At 35.2% G+C, this 26,529-nt stretch overlaps 1 protein-coding gene across 6 annotated transcripts in view; it reads left to right on the top strand.

Moving 5' to 3' along the window:
• UNC13C (unc-13 homolog C (C. elegans)) overlaps window positions 1–26,529 on the top strand; it is a 157,985-nt gene that overhangs the window by 83,504 nt on the left and 47,952 nt on the right. For all 6 annotated transcript variants that reach the window (XM_014944682.1, XM_014944680.1, XM_014944681.1 and 3 more), the window contains 6 exons: window positions 1,274–1,424; window positions 4,810–4,878; window positions 6,169–6,258; window positions 7,238–7,366; window positions 13,503–13,636; window positions 24,596–24,681. In XM_014944682.1, the coding sequence (XP_014800168.1) occupies window positions 1,274–1,424; window positions 4,810–4,878; window positions 6,169–6,258; window positions 7,238–7,366; window positions 13,503–13,636; window positions 24,596–24,681 (659 nt within the window). The remainder of the gene's footprint in view (window positions 1–1,273; window positions 1,425–4,809; window positions 4,879–6,168; window positions 6,259–7,237; window positions 7,367–13,502; window positions 13,637–24,595; window positions 24,682–26,529) is intronic.

Below are 26,529 nucleotides of genomic sequence, written 5' to 3'. Positions count from 1 at the left end.
CCTCAGAGTGAAGGAATTTAGAGGACCACTCAGACAACAAGAGGGTATCAGAAAGCGTAAATGTGCAGGCTTGCAATAAAGAGCTCAATTTTGATATATTTAGGAACAGGAATCCAGGTACAAGACGCAAATAATCCTGAATGATGTGGTTGGAAGATTATTTGGTCAGTGACAGCAGTTAACAGTACTCAGCTGAAGTTCAGCAGGACTGATTTCAGTTGTACCTTGTTAATTTTTCTTCCTCGTTGGGCACTTGGGCCCAGGTGGCTTAGGCCCAGCACATGGCTCTGCCTTATGCTCCTCAGGAGAAACAGTAAAGAGGAGCCAGAGACTCCAGCTAAGAGGAGCACGCTGCCAAATCAGGACCTCCAGAGTACAGAGAGCTCCACAGTGACTGAAGTGTCTTCATCCCCTTCTGTTTGACTGTATAATCACTTTCACTGTTGTCTTCTCTGCCTAATCTCTCTCACTCTTTCCTATCTCTATGCATTTACTCTTTATCTCTTTGTCTTCCTCTCAACCCTGCCTAACTATAAATTTGTGGTTTGCAATGATGATGTTCACTCTCTTCATGCTGGATCTTTCATCCATCTTATTTCTCATATTTTCTTGTGTTAAAAGCTCTTTCTACGCTATAACCAGGCATCTCCTGTTGTTTTGAACAAGCAAACAGTGCTGCTACATCGCAACTCTGTGTTTGGCTGGCAGAGTACAATGCACCAGCAACCAAGTTTTTTAGCCCTCTAAGTTCTATAGGCTCAATTTTCATTTCAATTTAAGAATTTGAATCTGAATAAAGTTAGAAATCCAAATGCTTTGCTGTAAACTTTACTGGCCTGAATGAAAGTGGAATAGTTTCAGTTATGGCCTAAATGAAATCAAGATGAACCCGGAAGTTGCTTGATGCCTCACCTTTCGTTAATAATGTAGCCTAAAATATAAGCCACAGTAAAATTAGGCCTTTTATGATGATAAATTCATGTTTTATTTTAAATTTGTGTTTAGTAATTAATGTTTTGCTTAATACCGATTAAGATAGTTAAATCATGAGTTTGTATTTAGGTGTTGAATTTGTGTTGAATTTGAAAGTATCAGTGTGCAACTGATGAAAGTAGCAGTGTGCGATTATATAAAACATGCCTGGATTTTCCTCTTGTGTATCTGCACAGTTGTCCATGAGGTAGCTTTAAAGTTACATCATCGTAGCTGAAAATAAATTTTGGTTGGTGAATCTATGCCATCTTTAATAACTGTCTCTTTGTTTGAATTGTAGGCACTTTTCCTGTCTATCTTCAAAATATATGTGCCCCGGTGTTCCAGCAGTTATGAGTACTTTGTTGGCCAATATAAATGCTTTTTATGCTCATACTACAGCAGCAACTAACGTATCTGCCTCAGATCGGTTTGCAGCTACTAATTTTGGGGTAAGTAGACTTTCTTTTTCAATAGAATACTAGACCTCTTTTTTTTTTTTCCTAATATATGATAACATATTAACTTCTAAATTCAAACATTTTTTAAAAGTCGGTCGTTTTAAAGAATAAGACTTGCTGTTAGCTTTTGAAAATTTTACCCTGGGTCTTTACAATCAATCCCTGTAGAAGCTAAGATAGGAGACCACTCAGTTCCTTATATAGTGATATGTGAGGCATGTAGGGTACTGGCAAGCACTGGTACACATGTATAGTACTAAAATCTTCAACAATCAGTTTTTGTTTTATTGCAGTGGGGCTTGCAAACTACTAACTGCACTAGACTAAGTATTGGTAGCAATTGCATTCTTGAGCTATGCATCATCAGTGAACTCGTATTAACCTAGTGGATCTAGCCATTAATGCTGTTCTTCTCACAAGAGCCTATAATGATGGACTCTTATTTTTGCAGAAATAATGGTGCATTGCCCAAGTCCTGGATTTAGGTATCAGAAATTTTAGGAGGAATACCAGCATCTGACAATGTGGTAGTAATTTTTTTGTGGTTGCTAACCTTCCATCTGTGGATAAGTATCTCACACTGCAGGCTTCCTAGTCTTTGAACATGATAAAAAATGAAGATACATTCCCTTCGTATTCTAGTTTATTCACCTACCCTCACTGATGAGAGCAGGAAAGGAGCGCAATAATTCAAAGAGGTTGATTTCATGTCTTCTATTACACGTGATAAAGTCAGAGATAAACACAATTTGATGCTGAGAACATATTCACTCCTTCCTCTCTTTTTTGTATGTCTGTTGTTTGTATGACTGATATCAAAGCTAAAAAACAGTAGCTATGAAAACATCATAATGTTTTTCAAATGCTATTTATTGACATGAAATAAAATATTAAATGTAATTAAAATTTATTAAATACAAATTATAGTTTTTGAAGTAGCGTTAGAGGTACTGATGCTTTTCTCCAGTATTAACAATAATAGAAACATTATGAATTTCAGGATTTTCAAGACAACATTATGAAATTATACATTTGGACTAGTAAACCACGAAAGACTTAATTCTGTTTTTGCTTTTTTGTTCCCATCAGCAGTCAGAAACACAATTGTCAGACTGCTCTCAGTATACTAATAAAATCCGTGCCCGGAAAAAAGTGTAAATGTTTAATTTTGTAAAGAAAATTTGCTGGGGATGGTAAAACAAATTTTGATTTGTAGCAGACAGTGTATTAAGTACAGCATTCCTGCATATTTTTTTCAAAAAGAGCCTTAAATAGTTGAAACTAGATATTAGTTTGCATTTCATGCATAACACAATTTGTGTAGTGGTAATACCAAAGATTGATTTTTCTTAGTATTGTTGAATCCTGTATGTTCTTAGGATTTGATGCTACTGCTTACAGCTACAAATAGTCAACAGTTAGTTCGAAATACTCCGAAGTAGTACTCCTAAGTAGTACTAACATTAATATATTTTCAAATTTAAGGGATGTCATAAGTCTGGTTTAAAAAAAAATAGATTAAAAATCCATTAAGTCACTATTTTCAGGTCTATTCAGTCCATATTTTTTTAAAAACAAATATTTACTCTAAATATCAATATATTTTTCTTTCAAATGTTAAGTCTGGTGGAAGTACTCACATATAAATATACTCGGGCTGGGTCTTTAGTTTGGACACAACATGTCCCTGAAATGGAACTTTATCTCCTGCTGTTAGAGCTTTACTTTGAAAGAGGAATATTAGCATTGCGCCATTGCTATAAAGTCAAAAAGTTTTATAGATGAAAAGCACTAGCAGAATATTTATGATTTAATTATTGTATTACCACAATAGCACAGTGCTGTTGTGTTCTTATTCGGGTTTTCTTTCATAAGCTAATCGATGGTTTATTATGGAATGACACTACATCTTTCTTCAAACAAGGCTACTCTTTCAATGTTCAAGCTCTATTACACTTTTGAGTTCGATACAGCTTTTGAAATTTAGAATTTTTTGCTGGATTTCCTACTTTTTTTCCATTTTTCTCGTGATCAGATCTACTTTTATCCTCAGATGGACGGAGGTTAAGTCCTCTTTTTGATGTTAATGCTAGTTTACCTTTGACGCAAATTCCAATCCAATTCATAGTTCAACAAATGGATGGAAAGAGAGTAGTAAGGTTCACTAATAGAGATTTGGAGCTCTTTTTTCAAACAGTTGACTTATAGGCAAAATATTAGATTATTTCTCTCTTGGGTCAAAAGACATTTGTTAGTGGATAGCTGCACATCATTCATCAAAAAGAACATCTTAAATTCAAGTCCTCAGGCTACAGCTGGGAAGGATTTGGCTGACTGAATATTTCAGTACAGATTTATAACAAGACAAAAATGCTCCCTTTTGATTGATCCCTTAAGGGAACTGTGCCAAATTAGTGGCTTTTGGTGTAGGTTGGTACTCCACTGATGAGAGACAGTGTGCAAAGAACTCTATTTTCATATTAGTGCTGATCGTATTTCAGGGATGGCGTACAGTCATGCATTTTGAGACCTATCAGATCTACCTACTTCCACAAGCCTGCTGCTTTCACATAGGCTGGTAAGGATTTCTGCACAATTTTATGCAGTGGACTATGGAATACATTATAAGATGAAGATCCATAATCAGAAACTATCGTTAGAATTATTTGAGAATGGCACAACTCAGCTGGGTATCTCACAGCAAAATGTTTTCACTGCACCCTCAACTATCAGTATAACAAGTTAATCTCCACATTCCTAAGGGAAAACTATAACTGCATAGTATTACTTAGCTTATCCTTACAAAAGCCACTGTTTCTGAAGTTTAATTTTCAATTATACTTTTACACCAAAGTCTGCTGTAAATGAGCAGCATTTCTTACACATTAAAGGGAGGGAGGAAGAGTGTACAAGGCAAATATAAAAATTTAACAAGTTTATCTGTTCTAATAAGCCTTGTGAACACGACTTGAAACTTTGGACTTTATACTGTATTGATGCCATTGTTTTTTTATTCGGAGAAATTGGGCAATGCATTTCAATTTATTGATATTTTGAGTTATTTAACAATGCATCAGTCATTAAAAAAGGAAAATGCTGCATAGGAAAGTATGTCACCTCACTAATGTGTTGCTCAGCTGCACAGTATTGAATGCATACCGGGTAAATCACAATATAGGATAGAAAGGGAAAGTAAAGTGATAGAAGACACACTGCATGGCCTTGAAATACAGATATCTCAGACCAGCACTTTTATATAAAACAATGGAAAACAATCTATTTTTCAAATAAGAATAGAAAACAGTTTTCTACAAAACCCACCAATTACAGGCACCTGAAAATTCTTATGCAACATATTATTGTTTTCTTTTTACAGAGGGAAAAGTTCATAAAACTGCTGGATCAGCTGCACAATTCTCTGAGGATTGATTTATCTAAATACAGGGTATGTGCCGTGTATTCTATCTAGAGGAAAACTCTAATGTTTTTTTTGTGTGCGCAAAGAAGTTTTAGAGATTAATGAAAATATTGGATGCTGACATGACACCCCAAATACAGAGAACAAAAACTTACAGAATTTAAGCAGTTTAAAAAACAATATTTTTCCAATTTGCATCAAGGGATGCACAGACATTCAAAAAAGAGTAGAATTCATCAGCTTCAGTTAAATTAATCCATAACTTGATTAAGTTAATTCATCTGGGAATTACTTTTGCTGACTCATGTAGTGCAAATTGCAGTTACTGCTGTATTTATTCTGACATCTTAGCTACAACTTCCATGCTGAGATCCTAGGAATGTTGAAAGAGACTTGACTCCTCGTTTTTCTACATGATAGGAATTCCAGTTTCATTTCTGCCTCATGGAAGCTCTTTCCACTGAGGTATGCTCTAATTCCAGCCCTTCAGGAAAGAAGCACACACTGAATACCTGTCAGTTATTATACCACTCTGAAGAGAGAGTTCAGAACTTTTCCATTCCACTGGGTCATGAAATTTTTGGATGAGTGATGAGGGCTCCCTCAGCTATGGCTCTCCTTTCAGTTTCAAGGAATGGCAGCCTCCAACTCAGGGATTTCTCTGTTCATCTGGCCTGCTTTCTGAAACTGAAGGAGAATAGGAATGTTTAGAAGAACCCCAAGGCATTAGATGTAGTAGAAGTTGCACATATCTGGTTTTTAGGACCATATGTTTATGCAGCAGATATTTTCATCCTAGGATCCTTTAATTTTGGACAATGTTATCCAGATAATATTGGAGCATGAGGATATTTGGCTGATGTTTCATTAGTATGAAGCTATTTAAATAAAATTACTTCCAATCAGTTTTCCTCTTAACCTAGAGATCATAGCAAACATTTCATATATGATTTCTTCATTAAGCTTGCAACTGCATTTATGCCTACAAGTGATTTATGTAGCATGGAGAGCCCATAAATGATTTTCAGTACCAACATTTTCCAGTCTTTTTGTAGTATTTTTTATTCCATTACTGTTTTGAAAATATCACAATATTTTAAATTGTTCATATTAAAAACACAGGAGTATTATCAGAAATGTTCCTATTCATGTCAAAGGCATACTTATCACTGACTTCCCCACAGGCAGAGTTCAGGTAACACATTTCTAATCCTTCCAAGAAGCATCTTTGTTTTCCTAGAGGGTGTGTTTCCTAACTGTTCCAGGATCTTACCTGTAACTCCAATTTGCATGATTTCTCTCTTCCTGATTCACCAGGATAATTTTCCAGCCAGCAATTCAGAAAGACTTCAAGATCTGAAATCAACTGTGGACCTGCTTACCAGCATTACTTTTTTTCGAATGAAGGTATTGCCCTTTATTTTCACAATTACTTAAAAAAAAAAAAAAAACCGGTTGACTTTTATTTTCCAGAAAATTATACTCTATTTAATACTTCCAAACAATTCATCTCCTTTAGTTTTAAATTAAATCTGTCAACTTACTGAAGATCATTGAGGCAAAACAATCTTATTCATGCTTTCTGTTAACAATGTGGTAAAAGTCATTACTGTTGAAAAACAAACTACTACCTTTTACTTTTTTGACAATTATCTTTACATCTCCTGAAGGAAACAAAAAATTTACCTTTTTAATTAGTTTAAAGTCAAGTCACATAAAGCAAACTCAGTTGAACCCCTTAGGAACATGTGTCATATTAAATAATGTTTTCCTTAGGAACATGTGTCATATAGAATAATGTTTTCCTAGTAGTATCATAATATCACATGTCAAACAGCAAAATAGGTTTGTTGGCTCTACTTGCTTTAGTAACTCCAGATGTTGATATCTAGATGGTCAAGTGCTGAAATATTTTTGGAATGGAATGGTACACATCGGTATTACTAGATGAAAATACAGAAACACAAAGCAATGTTTGTTGCAATAGCGTGTTATTTCACCTTTTTAGGGACTACATAAAGAGAATTAAAATAATCTACTAAGTTAGAAGTTTAAATTAATGTATCCTAAAGTGGAGTAAAAAGCTGAACCCTTTGCTTTAAAAAAATGAAGAGCTCTAGTGAAAAACCCAAAGCTGTAAACCCTTGGGCACATAGGCCTCTTTCATCATATGAATAATTTCATTCAAATAAAACAACAATACAATCTACTTGCTTAATTATGTGTTTTAATGCATCTCTAAGATCACCGTAAGTCTACTTTCATCATTATTATATTTCAACACTTTTCATCCTGTATTACAGAACTACATTCATTGCAACACTTGGATTTTTTTTTTTATTCAATCTAATTCTGATATTCTACCATTTATGAAATATTTTATTAGGTCCTTGAACTGCAGAGCCCACCTCGAGCTAGTACTGTGGTGAAAGACTGTGTAAGAGCTTGCCTAGACTCAACTTATAAATACATTTTTGACAATTGCTATGATCTCTACTTCCAGTTAGTGGACCAGGTAAGGCCACCTTGTTTCATGCTATTGCTCATTCGTTATTGTTAGTTTACTGTAAGTAAATACAGAGCAGTACAGTGTTTCTTCATATCAAAGCACTCAGGCTGTTTTCATTTTATTCATTTGAGAAAGAGCAATATATTATAAAGAAACCCACAGATGGCTATGAACTCTAAAATGTTTAACAAGATGAGTTTCAAAATGAACATGTTAACTCACAACTTAGTCATCGCATTGGACATGACTCTAAAATTATCCTGTGGCTTTAGGGAAGATGACATTAGATTGATTGCTGTTCATTTAAGATTCATAAGTGAAAAATTATTTTTAAAAAAATCTATTATTTCACTTCAGTAGCTTTCGAAAAGAAGTGTTATAATTTGCTGAAAATTATATATCATCTTTCCAGCCTTATATTTTAACATCTATGTTACACATTTGGATCCAAGCTTTAGTAACTGCTTCAAGAAAACATTTAATATTTCTTAATATTAATCCATCAGGTTGAACTGTCAAGACAAAATAATTGTAGCATTTGTTGAATTCCAAATGCAAAAGCCATGAGAATGTGCTTTTTTTTTCTATAATATGGCTAGAGTTTATTCTACAAATAATGTTAAAATCAAGAAATTTGTATCTGCAAAATTATATAACTGTCTTAAAGGGGCATCACTACTTTATCACAGCGCCTCTTGTTCCTTACTCTTGCCTTCAGGGTGGTACACTGGAAAAATGGTACTTCAGTGACTGCTTTGAAAAGGATGAATTGAGTAGCTTGGCAAATGCACATTTGCTGTGTAGTATATAATAGATAAGAACAGTCATACTACGTGATTTAAGACATCTAATTTTATCTGAAAGCACATTTCACTTGATTCCAAAATATGAATTCCTGTATTTCAGGAGAGGCAATACAGGCTATGTAGTCAGCTTCTCTGAAATGAGAATTTATTTTCTAATGCTGTATTTCTGTTACATGAGAAAACTTACCTCTAACTCCCAAGCTTTGAACATAAGATTTTCCCACTGGCACCCATAGGTATCCCACACTCTGAGTGCTTGTGTGTGTTTACTCTCCAGCAGATTATATTGCAAGCTGAATAGCAGTATGAATTAGTAGAAGGAGCAGCTTTAGAGATATCACATATATTTGCCTCATAAACTGTTGTGTTTTCTTGCTAACATTTACTCTGCAGCAATTTGATTTTATCTGTTAACTATAATATGGACTGTTGCTAGACTGGGTGTTGCATAAGTCTGCAGAGTTTATCAGCAGATGCAGGCCATTTTAGTAAACACTTAAAAGGGAATTATCTTACTTCTACAAAGCATTGTGACACCTACAGAAGCTTATTTGTATTTTAAAAATTTCACTACTTTTTTCTGTGAATTCATAAAATTGTTTAGCCTGTCTTTTAGTAGATGCTTTAAAAATGCAAGGATGATCTAGTCTTTCTGTTTGGTAGAGAATATAAAACGAGTTTAAAGTGACATCTCTCCAAATTATTTGGGGGTGGGCAGAAGGATGGGCCATGTCATTAAATTATTTTTCTATTACACAACCCTACCAAACAACAGAGCAATATGAAGTCCTGAAATAATAATAATAAAAAAAAAATTCCACAAATATTTACTCAGTTGGAAAATGGAATTAACTGCATTTCACTGCATTTATGTGCCTCTTCTATTCTCTTTCAGCAAGATTTCCAGCATGTGAGTTTGTATGTAGAAACTTTAAGCAGACAAGTGTCTGTAGGGCTACAGTCACTTGCAAGTACAAGAAATTTTACTGAAAATATGCCAAAAGGAAAACTTAAGATAAATAGACCACATTCAAAATAACTCATTGATAACAGTAATCAAACAACAGTCACATATAATCTTAATAACAGATAGTAAAACTCTCTGTTTCACAGCAGCTGGGAGGCAATTCTGAGACATATAAACTAACTAATCTTGCTTTTATAAAGGGATGAGTAAAATAATTCAAATTGCTACCTAAATTTTATATCAGCTCTAGAGTTGTACAAGGAAACTGCCTTCTGCATTAGCTCTTAGAGCTAGCTACCAATATATCCATCCATACATTTAATTTTAGGAACAGCTAAGTATACAACTTGTTGGAACCTATGGCTCTGGAGGTTTTCCAGTGAATCCAGGTACACTGCAGACTGGCTTGTGGTATTGCTTTTATAATCATGAAGAAATAACCAATATTGTAATTAGCATTTCATTAGCTTTGTGTCCAAATGCCTTAGTCTGATTACAGCAGATTCCACCCTTAGGTCTTCTTCATTAACCAATCTCTTTTATCTCTGCTGGCCTCCCCATCAGATGAGACCTCTTCCTCTCAGAGGGAGGAAAGGAGTTCTTCCTAGCATGGTAGTGCTGTACAGGAGGTTCATGTTTTAGCTGCACAGCTGAGATTTGAGCTGTGAGTAGTGAGAACTGAAACTGATGAACCCCATAGCAACAAGAAATGGTTCATATGTAGGTCACCACCTGCTCTCACTCAGGGGAAAGACAGGCAGCTGTTGTCCTGCCATGGCCACTGCAGGCTCATAATTTTACCATGGTGCATTTCTTGCCTGAATCATGTTGTGGATGATGTTGTGAAAAAGTGGAATGTAGACAGTCTACTTAAACACCAATATTTTCATCTGGCAAGAAGCAACACGTTGCTGCATGTTGTATATACTATCTCTGTGTGTAACTTCTGTTAACCAACTTCTGCATTTGCTTTTGTCTACAAATTAAAATTCTCAAAGATGCCTGCCACAATATTTCTAGAAAGTATGTTTAATATCTGAATGTGTGTAATTGATTTTGGAGTAAAAATGAAAATTGAATTATGAAATTGAGGGTGCTTGAACTTCAGTTTGGGGAAACACATCACCGTAGGAAGACTAACAACGATATCACAAAATATGCTTAGCAATCCCCACTTCCTTGTTTTATTACTCTCTACCTTTGTGTCAGAGAGACAATCACTGTTACAAAGCAAATATCTTGCAGCAAAATATCACCCCTGGGGAACAGCAATGTTTCCTGGGGTGAGGCATGGTAAATGCCAACAATATGCAAAAGTGTCATAATGCAGTTTTATACCAGAATACAAAGAACAGCTGATAGGAAAAAACAAATGAGTACTACAGACAGTAAAACATGACATCTTGACAGTCTTACTGACATTACTGTCCTCATTATTTGAGGCAAAGCACTCTGATGAAGAACTACCTAATTCCTTATGCAGGAGATGTAGTATTTTCTCTTTATAATTAACACTGATCTGAGTGAAGAGCTAGCTGCCTTATATTGAAAAAAATACCTTGAAAAGTAGTTTAGTATCAAAAGTTATCTTTGATAACTTTCTGACTCAAATCACAAATATGTCACTGCTCCTGCTTTCTTAAGAAAAAAAAAATCGAAATCTTGGCTGATGTTCACAATGAAGTCCCTTCAGTAATTGTTTTTGCATTTTTCTCTACTGAGTGAAACCAATAAAATGCAAATCAAACTCTTCCCATTCTCTGAAGAGCTCTTGATCAGCACAAATCATTTCATGACTGGGAAAAACCACTAGGATACTCTATATCTGACACCTGCTCAGCAGAATAGTATTGAAATTCTACCTGATTTTGGAGATATTTTCTTTGCCTGTAACTCAGCTTTGTGTGTTGTCACAGTGAAACATGGTGCAAAAGACAAGGAGCTAGTGACAAATTACCTAGTTCTGAAGCCAGGTGTTACACAGCTGTAGCAGCACAGCGCTCTTCCCTTGTGATTTGTCTCTGCTTAGAGGTGTAACACATAAAGTCAGGTTGATAAAGTACTAATAATATCCTAGCTTTTGGGACTCAGAGTTTCTGTATTAAGATGCTGTAGACTAGCACATGGATGGACCTATGCTTTGAGAGCTGTCTCACTTTTGCTCTACTTATCTGTGAGTCTCTGGTTGATTTTTCAGTTGGGATTTGGGAACCCAAGCCACTTAGTTGCTATTGAAGGTCTACCTCTTTTTATTTAGTAGAAATTACTAAAAAAACTTTAAAAGCTTTCTGTGGCAGAGAACTTTTGTAGAAAGTACCTCCTTGTGCAAGTATTACTTGGTAAACTAATCAGTTTTTGCTATCTATATTAAAGAACAGAATTTCACATTCTTTGATTCACATTCACAGTCATGAAAAGCTGTCTCAGCTACATGCTATTGCAGGTTTTTTTCTGTGAAATACAGTTCTTTGATAAGATACTGGACTAAAAGTGAACTGGCTTTGTCTTGTACAACTGCCTTTCAGTTGTTTTGGCATAAACATGTACTAGCTTCTGAGAAAAAAATGATGTATTATAAATAAATCTTCAATATAGAAACAAGGTCTTTTAATGAAAGTATAATGCAGACCAAGGGACACCCTTGTGAGTGACATTAATGCTCCAATATCAATTTGTTTTGAAAAGCGCTCTTGCTTCCATGTGGGGTTATAAACTGCCAGCGATACTAGTTACACCATCCATTGTAACTGCTTCTGACCCTCACCTTTATTTCAATTGCTTTAGACACTGAAGCTGCAGCATAAGTAGATCAGCTGAGCATGTAACAGTGTGAATTATAATACTTTTCTAAAATATCCCACAGTGACCACAAAAACAATTTCAATTAAATGTTGTTGAAATTCCATTTCTGCCATTCTAAATGCTGTGAATAGATAAAAGTTAATTAAGGTCAAAGTAACATTTAATTAATCCACTCTAACACCAATATAGTGTTATATCTATTCAAAGGGATATGGGGTCCATTGAAGTGGTCATATTTGGATTACAAATGAGAAGTACAGGGAATATATTATTATATAGGCATATATAGACGTTTATTTTCTCTTATTGAGTGAAAAGACACCTTTCTGTCTCCGAGAGCTGTGTAGAAGAGACCTGCATGTGCAGACATACCACACCTTTCTGTATGGCAGAAATTACGTGTGTGTGTGTTCATACAGAGATGAAAATATTTCTTTTCATATCTTGCTTTCTGCTATTAAGTTATTTATTGGACACTGATAAGGAATCTGATCCTTCTGTCAAGTGAAGAACTGAAAAATACTTTCATCTAGGAAACCGTGGACTAAGAATTCATAAAACTGTAGAGACAAAATCTAGCTGTAAATGCACATGTTAGTGAGATTAAGAAATATAAAATTCTCAGTAGAAGTTTGTAAGTTGTGAATATTGATACATATTTCTAACTATATAGAAAGGTGCAAAAGGCAGACTTTCAGTCAAGAGGAGTAAAAACCACTGCTTTACTGACCAACTTTTAATTAATGACTGGAGAGTCGTATTAGTAATCCATCTGATACATCAGTATGTCATGTCCTTCCTTGTGATTATTACAAAAATGTAATGGGGCATCTCAGGTTCTCTGCTTTGGATGTGAAACTGGTTGCAGTCCTCTTCATTTGGATATTTATATGTACATTTTCCTAGTATTGTTATGTGTCCAGGGATTTTCTTTTTCCCCTCCTACTTTGTGGTGTTTTCCTCTGCCACTCTTAAATACAGACTTTGTGGTTCTGGCAGTCTCTAGAAAATGTCTGTGCAGAGTATTTTGGGCAGTAGCCTTTTTATTTAGGCTATTAAAAAATAAAGGGAATTTTTACCACTTTTTGCATTTACAGTGAACCACATAGCAGCTGTTAGACCTAATAACTTCAGCATATAATCCAAAACAAAACAAGAAATATTTATTATCATTGATTTTTTTTTTCAGTATTTATTGTGTAGGGTATTAAAGTTTTGCCTCAGCAGACAGTTTTACCTGCACTCGGTTTCAACCCAACAACCCAACCCAAAGAATTTAAGAATGTATTTAATTTAAGTGTGGACATGCACTAAAAATCAAGTCTCTATTGATCTTCTTTGCTGACCTGGCTGTTTTAGCGCTATGTATATTTTTTGATAGATGTTCACAGCCAGGTACAGTATGTCATAGTATCTACTCTAAGTTGGATAGACAATCTTTGTCCAAAATTTCTGAAGATTCTTAATACATCACTCTTTCCAACCAAGTAATGATCTGTAGGTGGAAATCCCATAATATTTTCTCTAATTTTTGTAATATAAAATACATTCAATCTTGTTTTAACAGGGTAAGAAACAAGAAGTTCCTAAAGAAGAACAGGGACCAACAACAAAGAATTTGGATTTCTGGGCACAGCTTATTACTTTGATGGTCACCATCATAGATGAAGATAAAACAGCATATACACCCGTTTTGAACCAGTAAGTAATTACTTTCCTCATGAAAATTAAGAATCATGGGCTTATTAAAATAAGGACAGGAAATATAACTGAATCAGTTGTTGTATTTGAAATATATTCTGGCTAGGTATTTTTTAAAATGCAGAATATAACATTGATGTAGTTTGATAAAGACTGTGATTGTGGAAAAGATAACATTTTGGTTTTGAAACGCTAAAGATGTGGTATATGAACCATCCCAAAAAGTTAAGTAGCAAATATTATGTAAGAGAACTAAATGGTTAGACAGAAGGGAGAGCTCAGTGAAATAATGTGATGGTATGAACGTTACTATAGTATCTTGGCACACATAATGTTCAAATCATACTGAGAGTTTTTTAGGCATCACAATAGAGTTTTAGTGATATATTTTTAAAGAATAATGAACGTCACAAAAAGACCCTCCGCAAATTTATGATTGGCTAGAGAGAAGGCCTAGCCAGGCTGACTTGAAAATTTATAAAACGGCGAGCATTATCCTGGATGGAAGTTGACTTATTAGAATTGAAGATGTAACAGATGAGGGAATTACAATCAATAACCAAGACAAGTTGAATATGGTAGATACACTAGAAGAGAAGAGAGAGCAAATTGATAAACATAGAAGGAGGAGACAGAGTGCTGGGTTTTGAAAATGAAATATACAGGAGTGCAAAGAAATATATTTCACATATTAAGGCTGGATAAATGGATGTCACACTAATTGAAAAGTGACAAGATGAGGGCCTAGGGAAAAGTTTTAGCTCTTTGGAGCTATTTTACAGAGAGATTCTAGAAAATCTGGGTGTAGTCTAGCTGTGATGTTTTATGCAAAAAGTTAAAATTGAAATTTATATCCATATTATGGCTAAGCAGTAGAGGTGTCTGCAGTGACATTCAATGTAATTGTCTGAAGGGGAGCAAGAAGAAGTCTATTTCTTTCAGACAAAATAGCATAGATTCTGAAAGGCACTCTGTATGTAGAGATGTGCTTGGCTGTTGATAAAAGGTACCATAACTTTTTATGGTATTTTTATAATTACCAAAGAAACCTCCTGGCGATAATCAGAAGTTGGAAGGTATTTCATTACCTTCTGATTCTTTCTTGTCTTTAAATAAATGAAGGGCTGTTTCATTTGGATAATAAAGTTTTCTTTGTTCAGTCCTTACCTGCATCAACCATATTAAGGGACAAGTTCTTACCCTACCCTTTCCTGTTTACTCCATTTATACAACTGAGTGTGAAGTTCGTCTATTAACAAAAGCTCAGTTTTTTTGTCTGATTGTCTATAACAAATATACTTCTTATGAAACATCTAACAATCAAGTACATATATGTGTTTCATTTCAGGCTTTTCAGGGAAATCAAACAGGAATAACTGTGGGTTAATTATCCTAAAAATTTTTCTAACTATGCTCTTACACATACGTGAGGGAGAAAGGAAAGGGGTAAAGAACAGAGTTCCTCTGAGGGGATTAGGAGATTCCCTAAAGTACAGCCAAGTGGTTGTGTAAAATGTAAATAGAGTATCAGCAGCAGCCAGAGCTGGGGCAGATTAAGGGAAAGAGTTTGTGTGTGGCCTCTCCCATTTTCACTGTTGTTTTGGAAGTGACACCATGAATAGAGGGAATAAAGTGGCTTTGAGAAACAGGAGGCATCAGGAGTAAGAGACTAAGAGGCTGTGGGTGGAAAAACTTGAAAAACTACTCCGAGTTGCTTTGGATACATTTCCGTTTAAAAGAAAAGCTTTTCCTAACACAAAAGCAGCATGTAAAAACTGTTGAGAAAATTGACAGACTGCCTCGTCCCCCTTGCTTACCCCAAAAAGAAAATGGGTGAAAGGAAAATATAAGTTGAATGCATAAGAATATTGCAAAACTATGACTCCTTATCAGAAATACCTGGTCATGCAGTGTCTCAATGAAATATTCAGGCCTACATCCATTTGAATCCTGTTCTAGAAATGAGGTTACTGAAGATCCCCAGGAGAGCTCCAAGCATTCTGATAGGATTTTTCACAATAGTATAATGTTGCTCAGAATTTTTTTCCTCAACCGGTTTTGGAAACTCTATTTTTATACTTACCTTGGAGGCAAAAAAAAAAAAAAAAAAAGATGCTGTGATAGAGCAGTTTGAACTGCATCAGATGATGAATCCAGATGAAAAATGACATGATTGCCTCTGCAAGCATTGCAGCAACTGAAAGACTGTACCAGACCATTCAGTGTGAGTTGTGGGGGCAACCTGCAGATGTTATATGACATAAGAAACTTGACAAGTTTGAGGGAGAAACATGAAGGCTGGTATTTAAGTAATTCTCATTCTACTAGGTAAAGCAATGTAAAAGGTGACTGGAGCCTAATTCACAAACAAATCTAGGACTTCCCAGCACTTGTCAAATATGCTTTCTACACACTGAGACAACAGAAATTGCTATATAAATAAAATATCTGTTCAATTAAAAGGAACAAAAAATCAAGAACAAAAGCTTCACCTGAAATATGCTCAAGCATTTGGAAATCAAGATCTAAACTTTGTACCTTTGCACATTTTTAGTAAAAAGCTTTCCATTTAATTGTATAGCACATATACTAAAATAGTTATGTGTGTTGTTATTATACAAATTTAAGAAACGAGACAGCTCTGGTGGGACTTTTAAATTTCTTATTAACTGATTCTTATGACTTTGCAATGTAAGGATCTGTCTTCTTTCCTCTGTGAACACTGTGTGTTTCATTCTCTTATTTAGTACTTTAGTACTTTGTAGAATCACAGAATGCCAGGTTGAAACAGACCTCAAGGATCATCTGCTCCAACCTTTCTTGGCCAAAGCACGGTCTAGACAAGATGGCCCAGCACTCTGCCCAGCTGAATCTTAAAACTGTCCAGTGATGAGGAGTCCACCACTTCCTTGGGGAGAAAGGCAGGGACACCTTCCACTAGACCAAGTTGTCCAACTTGCTGCCAAAGATGCCCTTGCCTCTTCTGGACAAGTTGATCACACCCTTCCCTAGCAGGCTGTAGTCATTGAAGACTCTCCCATTGTCATAAAAGCCAAAACCCTCATGATGCCACAAAGCCAGAAGTTGTTTTGCAATATACTTCTATTTCTGGTTGCACCCTTTTCTCACTGGTAAAATGGAAGAAAAGATAACTTGGGCACCAGTACTTTTTACTTGCGCCCCCAGGGCTTTGTAATCTTGATTCTGCCCAGTGTCATTCGTGCCCACATGAAAAAGTAGCAGTGGATATTAGTCTTGGCAACTTGTGGCACCCTCTCAGCAGCATCTCAGAACTTAGCTCCTGGAAGGGAGCATATCTCTCATGCAGGAGCAGATTTTCTCATGCTTCAGGAGCTAGAATGCTTAAAAAACTCTGTGAAGTCAAGGATAGTAACATATTGCAGTAACAGCATAACTGTAACCTATCAGTCAGTGAGTTAGGAAATACACTTCAGAGGGAGAAAAAAAACCAAAACCAAACAAACAAAAAAAACCCCAACCAAAAATCCCCACCAACAAAAGCATGGAACAATGTGAAAAAAAAGTCAGGTAAACTGTATCATGAATTACACTATGTCAGGCTAACTCTAGAATGTTTCTTTGATGATGACAAGTGTATCTGATGTGTTTTGTGTCTTGCTTCAGTGATAACTCCCCTTTATCAACTACGCTTCATTTTGTGAAAGCATATGAATATCACTTATTTCATTAAACTTGTGAACGTTATCCTGTTTAACAAAGCAATATTCTGTTTTTTCACAAGACTCGCTGTCATTTTCTCATGTAGCAACGTATCATACACTTTGAGACCAGGTTGGTTGCATAGACTGTATAAGGTATATGTCTTGTCCACTATGTTTTCTTCAAGAAAAGGAACATTGCTTTGGTCAAAAATAAGAACTTTGGATAGGTAGAGGGTAGGGCACAAAACGTGAGAATAAATGAACTCTTTGTTCATGGTTTAAATGGAATACATATTTTGCAAAATAAGACAGACCCTTTTTCTTAAGAACTAGTGAAGCAGTGACCATACCCAGCACTCCACAGATGGTGCAATATAACTTGGTGCTGCATGCACAGCACAAAAATGAGGGTATTCACACACCAGGAGCAGACTCTTTTTAGCACCTGAATGAGACTGGTCCCACCAAGTACAGAATATGAGCTGTTCAGGGGCTCCTATATTCTTAAAATGTAGCACACTGCAGATTTGATAGCACAAATTCAGAAAAAGCATTTTTAATTGTTGTGACAGGAATTTCTTACTTTAGGATTGAAGTAGAGACGTGCAGTGCTATCTGGGATAAATGCTTTTCAGATTTATTTACGTTTTGCTTCATATATTGATTCTTCTCATTTTCTTTCAAGCTGAGTTCAATTTCATTCCATTGATCTGTGGTTTTATATATAGCACTTTGTTAGAACTAGGCAGTGTAAACAGTTTTCATTAATTTTTTGCTTAATTAAAATCAATAGAGAGAAGACACTCATAAGTGGCTAGCTTTTATATGCAGCTTAGTATTGTTGGAAATACATGAAAATGATGATTTTAAAACCATTTAATGGTTAATTTATCTCCAATGGAAACCTAGCATATTCTGTTTCTTAAGAAGTTCCACCAAATAGTATTGTATGGTTGACATATGAGTTGAGGATTAGAGACTGTCACGTCGAGTGAGGAAGGTGATTTTAATAGCAATGTTTTGGATAAACTGAGATTTTATAGTATTGCTCTAAGAATGACAGAGAAATTGGGGAAATTATGACCTATGAGACAGAAATAATTGTAGCAAAAGGAAACAATGACTAATAGAGCACTCTTCTGGTCGTCCTCTTGCTTCACTGAGAAATGTGAAAATGTGTGGCTTTTAAGGTTAGAAAATGTAATATGTAGTAGTTTGCATGGGAAATTTCTCTGATATTTGCTGCTTAGGGACCACATTCTGAAATAGTTTGCAAAAGTCTTTTTACCTAAAAATAAGGTGATAAAATCCAAATAATACAAAATTCCTTACTTATTTAGAAGCTTTAGAATCTGACCTTTGATTATCACTTCCCTTTGATAACTCAGCTGCTGTTGTTGCCGTTTGTCTTTAACATGTGGAAAATTCTGTGTACTTCTATTTTGTGTTAAGCCTTGTTAGATTTTCACATATAACAAGGCTGCAACAATAACTGATAGTTGCATAATACCCAGAATAATGATAGCTGTGTAATAGCCACCAGTCTCTGGTTGTTGTAAGTATGGAAACTAGCATGAGTTTTAGAAAAGAAGTTCAGAGGCAATTCGGAATCAAGTATACACATAGCTCATAAATACTAAATTAAAGTATGCAAATGATGGAAACACATATTTTAGTAATTGCTTAGACATAGGGAACAGATTGACTCCACAGGAAAGAAATCCTTCTGTGTATTCACACACAGGAAAGAACCCCAGATTGTCCGTTATGTATAGTTCTTAGATCACAGGCTTAACAATGCACAGGAGGACAGCATGTGTAGACCAATACAATTGTGCTTCATTATCATGATGATGAGGGGTTAACCAAATTGTAGAACAATGGGCTTAAAAATGAATATTAGGCAGATACTTATAATGTAGGAGACTGGAAGGAGGCTGTCTCCTTCCTGTGCTGCTTTACAGCTCCCACAATTACAGCGCCTCTGCTTTTGAGAGATGGCTACCATCACCCTTTTAGAAAAAATTATCTCAAAAGCAAAAGGCCGTTGAATAAACTAGTCCTCGTATGAAGGCTGTTACTGTCCTTCCAACTTGATGAAGAAATGCTAGGATGCAAACTTCTTTTCTGACAAATGCATGCCTGATAGGTTCTTTCAAATATATCTCCCTCCTCTGAGTAGCATAAAAGATTGTGCAAAATACTGTGAAGTCACTAATCCCTTTCTTGGGTTTCTTTCAAAGAGTTTGATCTGAAAGAGTACTTGAGATTAACTCCAGTAATTGCATTTCTGGAATACAGTTAAGATAGAGCTTAGGAAAAAGAGAAATAAGCAAGTTGCTTCTGCTTTGTCTTTTCCCCCTTTGTCTTGTCTTTTTACACTGTGATTTGAAGGTCAGCGGTTTTCTCTTATCATATATTTTAAAGTTCCTGCATAGTAATTTCTTAAACCTACCATAAGCCTCTAAGTGCTACTGTAGTGTAAATAATAAATTATATATTATTATTACATGAGTAATCTTAGAGACATGAGTAACCAAATTAAAGTAAAGGTGGCTACTCATGCATAAAGCTGTCTGAGGAAAATTGTGGCAGGAGTGGTGCATGCCATCGCCATACCAATTGCACACTTCCCCACAGGAAAAAAAGGCTTCCACGTGCATGTAGTACATATATACCTAAAGTCTTCATCAGTGTTCTGCAGTCTCAAGTTGTGCATGTGCCCTTATATTCTTAATCGAATGCACTAGAGGTATTATAACAATGGGGTAGATTGTTTAAAATACATAGTAAAAGTTAGGGAGACTAAAACCAGATAATGTTAGTATAAATTGTGAAGTAGACATGACATAATTTTTAGCCCTTCCCTTAGATAAAGCACAAACCTCCCAGCAAGTAACAGAGACTAGAAGCATACTGTGAAAATTGCCAATATTGTCCAGTAACTCCTGGCAGGTGATCAGCCACTAGAAGCATTCTTGACTCTTCCATAGAAGAATAAAGACTGGAAAAAAAGTCCTGCGGGTGTTAACCAGCTTGTCACTGTGTGGTAGATTGCTTCGTAACCATCAAATCAACAGAAATGAATGTAACATTCATTGAAATAATACAGGCATTTCCCAGATTTTTCACACAAACAGTCCTGCTGGTGGAGTTAAGTGGAACATTCCTTTCAAGCTTGTCATTTTACAGTTGGCTTCTCTACTTGCTCTGGCAGGGCCAATTTTTGTACGGGCATTTGTACTTATGGTAGAGATGCCAATATATGTCTGACATTAGAGTTCAAGCGCAGTCTAAGTCAGCCTCCCCTCATCACACCTGTGTTGGAGTCAGTAATGCTGCTCCTCTAAATGAGATCTGCAAATTCATTGTCTGTGTGACACAGTGCATCAGATGCAGATCATGGTGTTTAATTAGATTTGCTATCACTGGCTTGCACCTTAAACCCTAACAGTAACGTAGCTGAAAGAGGAAGATATTTTGCATTATCTGCAGCATGGAGGTCAGTGGTCGTTTGTTCCATGCCCATCAACACAAGGTCTGGGATGTGGTATAAGAAATAGCTAAAACATTGTCTGCTTGAATGGTCCCACCTCTGCTACAATTAGTGAAGCTGAACCAGCTTTGCTGATAGACATTGTGGGGTTTAAATGAATGAAAAATCTGACTTTGGACACATTTGGGAGAAGTGCTGAAGGAGGCTTCAGTTTCTGATGTGCTACATTTAACAAAGTACATAAAAATTTTGCCTATTTGAAATTCTGCAACGCTTCAACTTATTTTCTTGAGATCTATTTTAATATGCCCACACTTGCATAAGAACTCCGTCAAATGGAAATGAAGCGGATAATTTCACATGTTTTAAAATGCCTATTTCAATGGATTTCTCTTAGATTTATATTTAAAATATGTGTTTGATTTGAATAATAAATTAAAAGGTCATTTGGATTTTAATTTTTTTAATCTACAGGATTTTAAAGCGTTATTTCATATTATGTATAAAATACATAATATATAATAATTATAATGTATAATGATTATACAATAATTATATAAGTTATTTTATTTTATTATATAATATATTCTTATCAATACTGGATACCTAGAGAAAGAGTATTGTAGTCATTGCTATCCTGACCAGCTAATGATTGAAACAGTAGCCATGACACTATATCCTTTTTACTTAATGACAGAATTCTACTCTATCACAATTCTGTGATACTGACACAGGTCTTGGCTTTATTTGCTCCTTGTTGACATTCAAAGCAGATCTTTTGAATGCATGATGTGTTCTGTCAATCTTGTACAGCTAATTATTTCTGACAGGTGTTTTTAAGTTTTTATCATTTTTTAAAATATTTTTTAAAATAATTTTCAAATTTTTTTAGAAGTAGTTGGTGGCTAATTTTGTGATACAAGATGTACTGTCTCAAATTGCTGTACATCGGTGAACAGGATAAAAAATGCAGAGAAGAATAATATAAAAAATTTATTTTCTTGTGTCAACACAAGTCATATGAATGACAGGATAAAAGAAAGCTATGAATCAGATGTGAAATGTCTATTTCTAGTGTGTGAAAACAGTATTTATCACAGTTTCTATTGTGCATACCTGTCTGAGCTGGGTAAAGCTGCAGTAGCAAACATTCAAGCTTGTGAAGGCAGTGTTGAAAATTAGAAGTTTGCTTTGCTTACAGGATTCCTACCAGTGTTGTTTGTAAATGCAAAAAGTGGAAAAGCAATGGTATCAGAGAATAGAGAAGGGGCTGGGATAGTGCTGAAGCCAGAGTTCTGTAGTTATAATGTGATAAGAAAGTAGTTTTACTGTCTGAATCAGGATTAGTTATCTGGAAATCACACTTCCAGACTATAGAAAACTTTAATGAAATAAAGTCTAGCTGAACCCTGGCAAGCTATGCGATGTCATTTCCAAGCTTGTTAATGCTTGGAGAAGTGCGTTTTATGGCCAATATCACAGCACAGTGAGATCTACAGGCATTAAGTACATTAGCATATTAAATCAATTTCACTGGCTGGAAATGCTAATTGGGTTAACTCTCCACATTACATTACTAACCTACTCTGGACAAATTAAAAATCTATTATTTGAGTCTCTGATGAATACATCTACAGGTATCATAGCTGCCATGAAGCAAATTAATTACATGTGAAAAGTAAAAGTTTATACTAAAACATAGTGGTGCTTTGTGTTGTATGATGTTTTTTTGTCAGAGTAATCTCCTGCTAAGAGAGGTCACTGTGTTGGATAAAATGAAACTGGGTGTATGGGAATGGCAGTCAGTCCGGCAGGTCTGGATACAAAAATGCAGCCATGTAATAATGAAATTGCAAATATCCACACCCTAGGTGCTGGGTGGAAGGATTTCATTACTATGTCCAGTTGATGGTCATGCATTAGGTTTGTATTTCTCAGGGACACAGAAGTCGGTATCCCTGGGCGTGAACTTTAGGTACCTAACTGAAGCCCAGTGGGATGCATCGAGGATACTGTGTCAAACTACAGTAATTTAAGCAAAGTAGTGCAAAGATAATTGCAGCTTGTGTGGGCATGTGTTTTCACAACTTAAAATGTATACACATATATATACCACTAATCAAACAAATGCATTTTTATCAGACCCAGCCCTGCATTATGGCCAGCTTTGCACTATGAACAAAAGAGAGTGTCAACATTAAATCAACTTTTAAATATTTTCTCAAAGCAGCATTGTCAAAGTTCACGTCTGGTGCTAAAAGAGCACTCAGACTGGACTGGAGGTAAAGAAATTGATGGTTATAGCTAAAATACATTTGAGTTTTTAAACAGCAATTAATTTTGTGTTAACAGAATGAATACAAAGTTCTGTAATTTAAAATCTATTAGCATAATGAAGGCATATCAGTGATCTGAGCTAGCAAATGCTTCATATTAAAGTGACAGAGCTAATGAGCTGTTTAAGTGATTTTTCTTTGCAGATACTATCAAATCAAATATGTTCCTGGAAAGAATTCTGGAAAGAATGCATTACTTATATTGCTGTCCTCTTAAAGCTGTACATCATTCTCATTCTTTCATTGGCAATAAGAAAAAAAAAAATAACATTTTTACAAAAATTATGACAGAATATTTTTTGAATTTGATTAGTGCTTCGATAAAAGGTCAAAATACTTTGGATCAAATTCTCTGCTAGTGTAAAGTGCTGTACTAAACTCAAGACAAAAGCCATACAGCTCCATGTGTTTCCTCATGAATATGTTTTCTGATGATTTTCTGTGTTCATGGTAAATTCTGGTGTATCCACATGGCTCTCCCTGCACCACTGGTGTATGAACTGCTCTTTTACAGCTCAGAGCTTCTGTGCAGGACTCCCTGCTCTCTAGCTGTGTGACCAGCAGGTCTGCTTCTCTGCCCTCAGAGCTGCTCATACTGATGTCAGTCCCACCCCTGGTGTAAGGACAGACTTTTCTTTTTTTAGTAAAAAAAAAAAAAAAAAAAAAAAAAAAAAAAAAGGACAGACAAATAGCTCTCCTTTTAAATATGATGTGAAACAAGTAGTGTGTGTCACTAGAATGTCAGCTTTTGCTGGTAGCTGGTGAAGATGGTAACTGAAGATTAAAGCTTTTCTTTTACATAGAATAAGAAACAGCTGGGATCTGTGAGAAAGTTGTGGAAAAATACTTACTTGGTAACAGCAAAAAATATCTAAAAAGGACTGTTTTTTCAGAGATGACATGAAACATAAGACCAAAAATAAAAGACAAAAAAAAAGCTTTTATCAAGTGTGCATTTTTCTACCCTTTATATTCTTTACTGTTTTATCCATACTTCAAGGTGAAAGTTTTCAAACGGTGAATTGGATTTAACTAGTATAAACCAATATAGCTTCACAGAGAACGTCACTATTTTCCAGTGTAATAAGGGAATTAAGGAAAACCTGTAGTTGCTAACCATGTGAGCCAACTGTTTGAAGTTTTTCATAAGGCATCTGATTTATCTAAAGTTGAGGAATTATCTGCAAGATGGCTGGGTGTTTCTTGATTTAAAATGTCAAGTGAGGGAACTGGTGCAACATTAAACTAATTACTTAGGCCCCTGACTCTAGACTAAGGAAAGTTTTTATTTCAAGTTTGGATGGTTCATATAATTTTGCAAAACACAAAATACAGTAAGTGTATTCTAGGGGAATTATTTTGTGGAAATATTTGCCTTTCTGCTGTGCAGCTGTAAGCATGATTTCTAGCAGCAGGTGAACTGATGTAATGTGATTGATTGCAGGTTCCCTCAAGAGCTGAACATGGGGAAGATCAGTGCTGAAATCATGTGGACTCTGTTTGCCCAGGACATGAAATATGCTCTGGAAGGTAATTAGAACAACCTATTAATTACACTAGAGAGTTCAGCAAGGCTGATTGCTATTACAAATCACACCTGGAATCAGATTTGTGTGTGGGGTAAGAGTTTTCTGACATACTTGTTTAAGATGTTTAATAGGTTAGTGAAAAAGAAGTGTTGTAAAGGGAGAACATCATTGCACTGCGACTGTATGAAGTTATCTGTGGAAGAAGGAAACTGTCACTTGAAATGCTACTTATTATTACCTAAATCTAACAAAATCATCGATTTCCAGAGGACCACAAATATCCCTGCTAGGGACCATTGTAAGCATTCTATTTTATCTTACTATCCAAAAATTGCTAACTTGCCCATAAAAACATTTACAAAATGAAGTTATGGAGAGAACACACACAGATAATGAAACATTTTTGTGTTCAAAAGGTAGGTTATATTCATTCTAATTCCAACAGAATCAAATGCAGTTTCCTTTTATTCTTTAACCTGTGGTTAACCATAGGTAAAATATACTTCTTTTCTCTACAGCACATAATCTCCAACTAATGGTTTCAAACCTACTTATTAAAATACGGTTATTGCAGAAAATCAAATAAAATACCTGCATGAAACTTGTTTTTAAAAATACTGAAGAGAGGGAATTAAGGAAATAGTCTTAATTAATGATAGAAATATTGCCAGCCCATATACATGTATTCACACAAATTTTTAGATCATTATTAAAATCCTGACTCTTGGAAGTAAGTTCATAAAACTCTGTTGAACTATTATTTATTTTTGCAGAACAAAAATTATGGCGTTGCTGAAGTTCACTAATTTTCTTTACCTCCTAAAGATATGTAACAAAATGCATTCTGTTGGTCTTGTACGTATACAATCTTTACAGAATTTATCTTCATAAAGTAAAAATTGTTATTCAGAGAAAGAAAGGGTTTATAGTGCTAGCCAATTTTTCTTTACTTCCTCAGCAGCAGTAACAGCTAATTGTGATTTTTTAGGTAAGCAAAACTCACATTGTCTTCTTTAGTCAAGCCTGCTATTAACTACAGAGCAAGTCTGTCAGTGGTGAAAATAAGTATTTAAATAAAAATAAGATTTAAACAACAATGCAACTCTACAGGCATAAAGAATTTTTTAAAAGGGAATATTTGAAGATTAATTTCTGTATCATTTGCTCCAGAATGTCTAATGTCTAATGTGATAATATTTGTGTGGTGATACTTTGATGATACTGTAGACTTTTATGATGATAAAGAAAAAGCAGGAAAAGATGAGTGCCTAAAATAGCTATTAATGAAAGAATTATTTTGTTCATTTGCTGTTGTGTTACTTTGTTTTGTTAGTTATATTATTTGGATGCTTAATTTGCACATCAAAACAAAAAGATAGAAAGAAAGCAAGGAATGAATTGCAGGAAGATGTATCTAAGATGTGGATAGAAGAAGAGATGTTCAAACTAATATTGGAAGGTGCTGTTCTGTAGCCATATCAGAATGAATCAGAAGTCCAAGTTTGAGAAAGCTAATGTCAGGCAGGAGACGATCCTTTGAGAGTGATCGATGAAGCCAAAAGCTACCAAAAGCTGAGAAGCATGAAAACCAAAAGCTGCTATTTTGGATTAAAACATATTCCTGGTTACATCAGTGAGAACAAACTTGTATCTGGAGAGGCTGTAAATCAGGAACAGGTATTAGAAGGTGGTGGTTCATTAACTCAGTGTTTTGATTGCACTTACAGATAGTTAGTGCAGATTAATGAGAATTTTTAATAGTCATTATATTGCCGTGTGTTCATAACTTTGAATGTATAGTTATGCTCTGCACACAAACATCCCTGAGCACCCCAATGCTTACAGTGTT

This window comes from Calidris pugnax, unplaced genomic scaffold (genome assembly GCF_001431845.1).
Source record: "Calidris pugnax isolate Ruff unplaced genomic scaffold, ASM143184v1 scaffold70, whole genome shotgun sequence".
In the NCBI taxonomy this organism is placed as follows: Eukaryota; Metazoa; Chordata; class Aves; order Charadriiformes; family Scolopacidae; genus Calidris; species Calidris pugnax.
This window is presented reverse-complemented; position numbering and strand designations above follow the sequence as displayed.